At 38.2% G+C, this 10,019-nt stretch overlaps 1 protein-coding gene across 2 annotated transcripts in view; it reads right to left on the reverse strand.

Annotated features, from left to right (window-relative positions):
* Positions 1–31: 31 nt before the first annotated feature.
* The window catches only part of lyn (LYN proto-oncogene, Src family tyrosine kinase), a 20,232-nt gene continuing 10,244 nt past the window's right edge, over positions 32–10,019 (reverse strand). For both annotated transcript variants that reach the window (XM_080034862.1, XM_080034861.1), the window contains exons 8-13: positions 9,687–9,839; positions 7,186–7,368; positions 6,461–6,537; positions 5,379–5,532; positions 4,078–4,209; positions 32–1,834 (exon numbers count right to left, since the gene is read on the reverse strand). In XM_080034862.1, the coding sequence (XP_079890988.1) occupies positions 1,632–1,834; positions 4,078–4,209; positions 5,379–5,532; positions 6,461–6,537; positions 7,186–7,368; positions 9,687–9,839 (902 nt within the window). In that variant the 3' untranslated portion in view covers positions 32–1,631. The remainder of the gene's footprint in view (positions 1,835–4,077; positions 4,210–5,378; positions 5,533–6,460; positions 6,538–7,185; positions 7,369–9,686; positions 9,840–10,019) is intronic.

Here is a 10,019-nt window from a genome sequence, read left to right on the forward strand (position 1 = left end):
AAATATGAGCTAAATTTATAAAGACATCCAACACAGAATAACATTAACTTTATTACACACATAATGTAGACCTTCTCAGTTTAAATAGCAACGGGTATACAAATCAAATGATCAATAGCAGACAAACAGTACTATGACCATATTTAAAATAGCCTGTACAGTGTTTGGGAATCGTTTCTTCTGTACATTTAAATTTTAGAATAAATTTAAATTATTTAATTGAAGTAGGCCGAGAGCCCTGAAATGTCAAAATCGAGTGCGACTTCAAAACTCAGATTACACGTTGGATTATACAATATCATATTTGTAATGAATGAAATGATAAAGAGAGCATATTCCACATTTACCCATAGAAACAAACGAACAAATAGACAAAACAAGCCAAAGTTACAGCGCTTCAATATGAAGTGGTCTTAACGGTGATCAACGAAACAGCAAGCAAACTGAAAAAACATTGTTATTCTATACAGTATTCATTTTTGTTTTCCATTGTTAGAACAGCGTATGAAAATGTTTAGTTAGGGAAATGTAAAAATGGACTAGGGCCGCCAATGAACACAGTATGTGAGGTGGACCCATAGATAGTAAATAATTTGGATGTAACATCCAGGCTCAATTATTCACACGGCATCCAATAATCCTGGTTTGTGTGCGTCGCCATTTTGTGAGATTTTTACTTCGCCTCAAGTCGGGGGGAGGGAGATAGCTGATGTATACCCCCGGGACAACGGGCGGAGAGCTGTCACTCAAGAGATCGCGGCAATACATTTTAACCTCCAAAAGAATAAAAACTAGCGTGGTCCAAAAAAATTCAACCCCCTCAGTGTTGTCATGGAGATATGATCTAAACATACAGATTAAAATGGTTTTGTGGACCAGGCTGTAAATAGGTTTAATAAGACTTTGAAAACGGCCTGTCTAACAAGTGAGTCAAAGAAAAATTGCTAAGTCTTGGCACCACCCCCCAGTGGCACTTCCGGGTTACTACAGTTGTGGTCACTTCCTTATTGGATGCCGGTAAAAATCGCTGAGGTTGGGGCTTGGGTGGACCTGACGTTTTTGACCTATGACCTTTTGATAGAAAGCAATTTAGTCATTTACACCAATACAATGATATATGGTCAATTTTGAAGCCTGCAGACAGTTTAAAGCAAGTTTGAACACAGGCCAACACATGAGTCATTTTAAGAGCTCTTCCTTATATGCAGTATCGGCATGTCCCTCTTTCTCATTTTAGAACATTATTTACACAGATGCATATCCCTCTGTACACAAACATACTCTGAAATTGAACAAAACAACGGCTATTTGGTCCAAAATGTTTAAATGCCTGAATCTAGTGTCTAGTTTCAATAATAAGAAAGACAATAAAACAATTAATATCATTTCTCTCTGTTGCAACGCAGCTGCTTTATCAATTTTTCTGCCACGCCCATCTCCCCTGTACTCTAGAACACTGTAAGTGATGAGGACTATTATGCTTAGGGACAATAATAGTAGCCTATATTTTTCGAAACTGACAAAAAAAAAATGACAAAATTAAAAACAAATGTGTAAATTGGCTCCAAACATAATCTGAAGTGAATGGACAATGTCTTTTATGTCTTGAAAGTGAACCCTCCTCCGCCCCCCTATGGCTGTTGTTGGTACTGTCCCTCTGTGGCGGTGTAGAAGTCGTCCAGTACACTCTGCATGTATTCAAAGGTGGGCCTGTCTTCTGGTTTGTTCTTCCAGCAGGACATCATGATGTCGTACAGCTCGTTGGGACAGTTGTCCGGCTGAGGCATCCGGTAGCCCCGCTGTATCGACGACATCACCTCTCCTTTGGTCATACCTGTAAGTAAAGTGAGTAAAGAAGTCATTTTACTTCGGTCCATGACAGCAAAGCGTAGTAAATACACCGCAAGTAGATCAATAACATATCATTTAAATATCAAAAAGAAGGATAGTTGCAAAAACCTGATTTCACAAAACAGAAAACAATAGTTCAAGAACAAAAAACAAAACATTAAACAAAAAAAATCCATAAATGATTGAATATAGTTTGGATTATAGTTATAACATTATTATATAACATACAATTATACTTACTATATGTAACCATGTACCATATAAATAAATATCATACTCTAGGCTACCTTCTATATTTACATGCGATATATCACTACGTAAAACACAATGTAGTAAATGTAATAGTATGGATTTAGACAATATAATAAGGAAGCATTCAAAGGGAGGCTACACACAGACTGTATGCTCACAAAAGTTCACACTCAGGCTGACGTGAATAGCAGCACAATAATTGTCTAGGACCAAGCAGTCATGGTTATATGAATGATCTACTGCAGGGGTGTCAAACTCATTTTGGTTCGAGGGCCACATACAGCCTCTCTGATCTCAAGTGGGCCGGACCAGTACAATAATGGCAAAATAACGTACATCAACTCCAAATCTCTAGCTTTGTTTTTCAGTAATATGCTTTATCACTCAGTCTACATTTGTAACCTACATTATCACGGATCACAAGGGATCTCTGTACCCCCCAGGAAATGTCTTAGTAAAGGTTGCTGCTGGCCATGGGAATAGGAGGTGCGGCGCGCAGCGCCGCAGCAAAAATTTGGGGGGTATTTTGCTCAAAGATGCCAATACGCACTAATGAAATAAACAACTGTTTATTTGAATACACAAATACAACAGGCACTGACGTTACAGTTGTCCAATTTTGTTTACTATATGTACAGGGACACATTTTGTGCAAACATGCAGACAGTACAAAATAAAATTTAATAAAAGTGCAACTTCTACTGTTTTGATTTATTTTTAAATACAGAGGTTATTGGTTGTTTTGGAATTCGTTTTTCCCAATTTAAAACATAAAAATAAAGCAGCATGGAAAATTAGGAAATAAATCTTGTAGGCCTACACTAGCATGCTCCTGCTCGTTTCGCACGTGCAGAGCCGCGGACACATCGCGCTTGCTAGTACATTAATTGTTCAGCACTAAAAATAAAAATTGTTTTATTTATTTTTTATTTTTTTGGTTTTTACTTTGCCATAAAGCACTGGAGGAAACATTAATAGCGGTGAAGCAAGATTGCCATTTACCATTTCCCACGTTGCTAAAATGTGCTTTTTTTTAATTTAGGCTGCCCCCTAGCGGCTGGAGTGAGCATTTTGGTTATTTCTTTAAAAATTCATATCTCCTCACAGGAATGGGCTAGAGACTTACTTTTTTTTTTGAAATGCTCATAAATGTGTGCTCTACAAGTCGCGGGCCGGATTAAATCATCTCGCGGGCCGCATCCGGCCCGCGGGCCGTATGTTTGACACCACTGATCTACTGTATTCCATTCCAGTTCACACAATATAATTCACCAGAAGAGGGCAGTACATTTTTTTGCAAAGCTTCACAACATCTCAGCACCATGTGTCCAATGTTATATTAAAGCTCCTACGAGGAACTTTGAAATGTTTATGAAACATGTCTAATTTTACTCTGAGGATCATGAATGACATGTCACAGCAAACGAGACCGTCAGCGAAAAACAATGCTATTTTTATATAGTATACTTATTATATACTATATATATTACTTATATCGTTATTTTTAAAACGATATACGTCAGGCAGAATGGAATATCCTGTCTTTCCCGTACTGTACTAAAAGAAAGTGTACTTTGCCTCACCATCGTCATATTACCAATTAGTCTTACTAGTAGTCACATATAAACAAATAACCCCATCTCCAGATCCCAAAACTTCCAAGCTTTTAAAAGCCTGAGGTTCATTTGGGGGCAACTGGTCTGTCGCTATTTGATATAGTGTTTCTTTGTTTGGGCGATTGGTAACTTACACTACTATATAAGTATATCAAATAAGATGATAGGGGTCATCTAGGAAGGTCAGAATTTAAACATGAGACTTGTTATTCAATGTGTTTACATTGTTGCTACCACTGTTGCTAATACTACTAGTTTGCTACAGTCTTCTTAACCCTTGAAACAACTCTATTGATTAAGATCAGTGCAATAGAGAGTGATGGTAATAATAATGACAGTGTTTCCACATAGTGTTAACCTGGGTAAGGGATTTTCCCGAAGGTTATGATCTCGTAGAGCAGAACTCCAAAGGACCACATGTCTGACTTGATGGTGAAGGAGCCATAGTTGATGGCCTCTGGAGAGGTCCACTTGATGGGGAATTTGGCTCCTGGACACACACACACACACACACACACACACACACACACACACACACACACACACACACACACACACACACACACACACACACACACAAGCGTAAATAGTCAGCACTTAAACTAAGGTTACACTTAAATTATACAAAAATCTTAAAGATGCTATTCATGAGATTTGAAAGACAATCCCACACATATCCCCCATACTGTCTAGGTGACATGTGCAATGAAAGGTTTGGAGTATATTTCAGTAATTGGCATTTATATTAAAGCTTCCTATTACTATTATTGTAGTTTCAGAGTCAACTGGTTCCAGATCAGTGATCAATCAGGTTTCAGGTCCTTTGACAGAGATACACAAATTCCCTCGCACCTATCTCACTGTACACCATGACGTACCTAGACCGTGTAATGTGTCCTAGTCTGCTGTGAATGTGAAAGGAAATAGACCCAGTGCGTGGTTTGAGGCCATCAGTGGTATTGGGCATTGAGGAAAGGGTAATCATAATTTAAGTTAAAGGAAAAGTTCAAAATGTTTGAATATTTAGCTTTTTGCATCACTCTGCGGCTTGTTTATTTACCATGATATGTTGCGCTCTATATTAGTAGACTTTATGTCATTTTAGAATCAAATACATACGTGACTGTCGCTGGTACTTCCTTGTTTCCTTCCAGTATATTTTTAGTTTTTAAATACATAATGTGTAAAAAAATATAGTGCACAACATACGTAACTTATTAGACAAGTCACAACAGGCAGCACACAGGAGCATTTAGTGATGTTGTAAAGTGTATCTTTTGACCTGCTCCCCTTGACTACCAGTGTATGAGCCAATCTAACCTGGATGAGCAACGTTTGCCCATTTCAATATTAAAAATGCACGCACAGTTACAGGAACGGGTTCTGTTGCCTTTTCTTGATCCTGAGAGTGAGGAAAAAAGCTAAAAATTCAAAATGTTGAACTATTCCTTTAAATGAAACAAAAAGTCTGACTTGCTGCACTGCACAATGTTTTCTCTGAATTCTACTTCTAGCTTTCGAGAAGGGGGATCTCGATTTGAATGTTTCACAAGAATCCAGTCAGGGTAAGGGTTAAGAGGTATGAGGAAAAACCACATCCAAGAGACAGAAAAAACGAACGGACACATAGACTAGACACAACAACAGTTGAAAGTTTACCCTCTCTGGCAGAGTATTCGTCGTCCTCTATGACTCTTGCCAGTCCAAAATCAGCTATTTTACAGAGCAGACTCTCCGACACCAGGACATTAGCTGCTCTCAGGTCTCTGTGAATGTAATTCTTGCGCTCTATGTACGCCATGCCCTCTGCTATCTGCAAGAACAAAAGCAAAGTGTAGTGTACACGAATGGTATGGTATCATCATGTTCTCAAATTCCAGTCAAATGGATGAGCGGGTAGAAGAAAAAAAACATTACCACACAACATACTTAAAATCCCTAGGTTAAAGACTGACCAAGTACAAGTGCATTCTTTTGACCCAGTGTCAGTGTTATGCTGTAAATAGAAATATTACAATCAAGTATTTGTCATTATTTTTGACATCTTAATTAAAACGATTAATCATTAAATAAAAATAATAATGGATTAAATGTCAATCAATTACAGCCCTTTGGAAAAAACCTAAAAATGTACAAGTAATCTAAATTCCAAGTAGTTTTAATAACCTTATTAATGCTAACGAAAAACACTGCAAAATAAAAATATAAATACATTGCAGTAATGCTTTATCTTACACATCTATTATTTTCCAATAATTTCTTACTATTTTTATGAGAAATGTCCTTCTTTATGTCTGTTTCTCTATCCAAGCATCTGTAATTACTGATCCATTTAGATGGAAGTAAATATTCATTCATTATTTATTATTGAACATGTTATCCTTCACTTATATTTCATACTGTAGACTTTAGATACATTCCCCATCTTTGAATGTTCAGTTGAAAACTGTGCACTGACCTTCGATGTTACCCTTGGAATAAATTGGAGCTTAATATTTAAAGAGAACCTGTTGCACATTTTCTTAGTATTTCTTAAAATACAGTATGTACCAAATGTTATAGTCATATTCAGGAAACAAAGCGTTACAAACACAGGAATTGGAAATATTTCTACTGTTGGTTTTGGTTCCCCTTTTAGATCGGCAATGGAAAGAGTGAGGTAATATTGGTTTCACAACCCCTGGGGATAGCATGCTGTGAGAAACAAGCATGCAGCACATGGTGGTCAGTGTGAAAATCACCTGCGCTGAGAAATCGATGAGCTTGGGTAGTTGCAGTCTGCTCCCATCGTCGCTCTTTAAGAAGTCTAGCAGGCTCCCTAAAGACAAGACAGAATAGTGTGAAACATGGCAGTGTCTGGTATGTCTGCGTCCATGTTAGCTAGCAAACATGCTAATCCTCCTTTATGAAATATGTCCAGGAAACAATTTTTGGTCACATTAGGGCTGGGTATCGGCAAGGAGGACTTCACCATATCAAATCTAGTCACGATATGATATATCAAAATACATTGAGTTGTGATGCATATTGCCATATGTTGCGATATTCCACATAGTTCACTACAAAATGAGCTGAAATAAAAGTTTCTGTGTACTAAGTTGGTAGGTCTTAATACTATCGCATTATCTTGATAATTCAGCAGACAAATTGTGTCAAAATTATTCAATTCAAAACTATAATTTAAATTCAAAATATAGCAACTACAGGCAACTAGCCCCACTGCGTTATCTAGAGCGGTGGAGTTTGTACTTTACAACCCGTATAATACTTCATAAAGATGTTTTGAGCTCACGATATGATACAGATATCACAAAATTAAACATCGAGATATATTGCCGTATGGATTTTTTTTTTGCACAGCAGTAGGTCACATGTATGTCACAATACTAATCTGCTGACCTTTGCACTTCCAAAGTCTGGATCCTAATCATGGATGTCTAATAATGTCCGTTTATCGTATGTTTACCATTGGCCATGAATTCAGTGATGATGTAGATGGGTTGTATCTTGGTGACGACAGCGTAGAGTCGCACTAGCCTGTCGTGCTGCAGGGTCTTCATGACGTTGGCCTCCTCCAAGAAGGCTTCAACCGTCATGGTGCCTGGCTTCAGTGTCTTGACTGCTACCATGGTTGAGTTGTTGTAGTAAGCTGATAGAGGGTGAGAGATGAGAGGATATGGAGAAAATTAATACATTTCCATGATATGAAATCATCTGCTTGTTGTGTAATGTGTAAAATCATTTACAAATGAGAGTAAGCTGCCGTCAGAATCTATATATACAAATTGTCATTCAATTGTTGCTATAATAAGTAAAGATGGAGGACAAAATGCAAATCGCAGGAAAGGACACTATATATTTACTGTTTCGAGTCGAGAGGCAAGTGAAAAATGTCACACTATACCATTACACTATGCCATTTAGAAATCAATTGAGTTTGTGTCTGTGTTTTGCGTGTAACATTTGAAAAATGTGAGCTTTAGTAAAGCTGTAGCTAAACATGTTTTTATGCTAGTTTGAGTGGAACTCCAGCAAGTTAGTATCGCACTTCCATCAAGTTGGGGGTTTGCTATAAATAACCTGAAAGAAACACTTGCTACTCTATATCCTCATATAGTCAGCCATGAGTAGACCTACATACAGTATATCAGTAGGCCGACCAAGTCCGGGAAATGTGTCTACTTAAATGACATCATCGAGGTTAATTTTTCAAACTTTTTCAGCTCCATTATGTAACTGTTTTTAAATAATGAGTTTTACTCTGCATTACTGATGGACTGATCATGGTTTTTAAAATGAGTTACGTTCCCCTTTAAAGAAAAATGGTAGAATGATGCTAGAAATCAGTAGATCCCCAAAAATCACAAACCAACACAAAACTAATGGGAGGGTCTGACACATTTCAATCATTAAGAGTCCTAAGATGAGATCCAAATACACAACACCTGTCTATTGTGACCATGAGTGTGAACAGTGTTTAATAGGAGAATGAGGGGAGACATGACCTAACAGTGCAGTGGCAGGTAAGCTGTATTTTGTTTGGACTGGGTTGGCAGGGTAACAGTGTTTGAGCCACTCACGACATAAGGTCAGTGAAACCGGCTTCACCTGGTTTGACAAAATATTTATTTTCATCCAGGACATGAATACAAAAAGCATCTGAACATGTAGCTACAACACAATGAAAACACATCTATAGATTGATATACTTCACAAATATATTGTTAAGATTGAAAAGATCCTTTCAACAATGATAACCACATGTTGTATTATTTTACAGTGTAGCCTACTATCTCATACAAAATTCGAGTCACAAATAAAAGAGCAATCAACAGTAGTTAGTAAAAGCCTCAATACCTGGAACTAGGACCCCAACTTCCCCATTTATACCTACCCACAAAAGCGACACACAACTCTAGACACTTTGTCTCCCCTTTTGCTCTCATCACATGGGGTTTAAACATCATATATGAAAATAAAAACTGACACATTTCATGAGTAACATGAGTCAGTAACAGGCAACAGCAAGGTTTTGTACTCACAAATTTGCAAAAAAAAAAAAAAGTTTCCCTATTGGCCCTCTCTGCACACTCCTCTCTGGTATATGCCAAAAACCTATGATGCAAATCTCCCTTCACACTCATTCACACATTTCCTACATAGATGATAACACTGACAAGGCTGATGCACACATGAATGTGATCCCAGGCTGTCCAAGCACTGTTGGAGCATGTTTTCAGAGACAGCAGTCACTCCTGAGAAATAATAATATGCAATACACCTAATAGATAACAAAAGAAGTACAATAAGGAAGTCATTTTTGTTTTGATGAAGGGGAAATTAAACTTCCCCTTATACGGTTGACTCCTACAGCTCCCAAATTTACAGTAAATGAGAGAAAATGATTTGAAATTATTTCACCACTCAGTCACACAAGTCAAGGCGCTAGGAGCTCAAACTCCCAACACACACTGACTCTCAGGGTCTTAGAGACTGACAAACCTCTCCACCACAACAAGTTAACAGTACAAGGAGGATAGGGAGCTCATCGTGGCCACATGTCCCTAGTGTTGAAGGGGACTAAAGGTGGAGTCAGTGATTCTGGAGAACGCTTGTTGTCAAAATAACTTGTTGTCAAAATCAGTGGCTCCTCGTGGACCGCTACCTGTCCGTATATGTGTGCTGAAAGACAATCTTGCCCATTTACGGAGCCTAGGCAGTGTATTAACACTGTATTTATTTTCAGTGCACAAATAGTACGGACAATGGATTGTGAGGAAATATTCACAGATTTAGACAAAAAGTGATTTTGACGACACACATTCTCTAGGATTCTCGCTGACTACACCTTTAAGTAAGTATACATGCCCTCCCTTTTCTAAGTGTTCTCTCTGTGTCCACTTGGGCATGAGCAATCGTTCCTAGTAATGGATAACATTAAGGTAATGAATGGTCTTCTTAACTCACCCAACCAGACTTCTCCAAACTGCCCGGCTCCCAGTTTCTTCGTCATCCTAATAGAGTCTTTGGAAATCTCCCAGGCATCTTTATCCCACGGCTTCTGAGCTTCGGGTTTTACACATGGACGGTCCAGCTTTCGACAGAGGCCATCCGGTTTGTCTGAAAGGTACACACACACACACACACACACACACACACACCACACACACACACACACACACACACACACACACACACACACACACACACACACACACACACACACACACACACACACACACACACACACACACTGTTAAGAGCTTAAGGGCTTTCTCACTTCAGTGTTACATTTTCACC

Source organism: Ammodytes marinus (assembly GCF_949987685.1).
Source record: "Ammodytes marinus genome assembly, chromosome: 9".
Taxonomy (NCBI): Eukaryota; Metazoa; Chordata; class Actinopteri; order Uranoscopiformes; family Ammodytidae; genus Ammodytes; species Ammodytes marinus.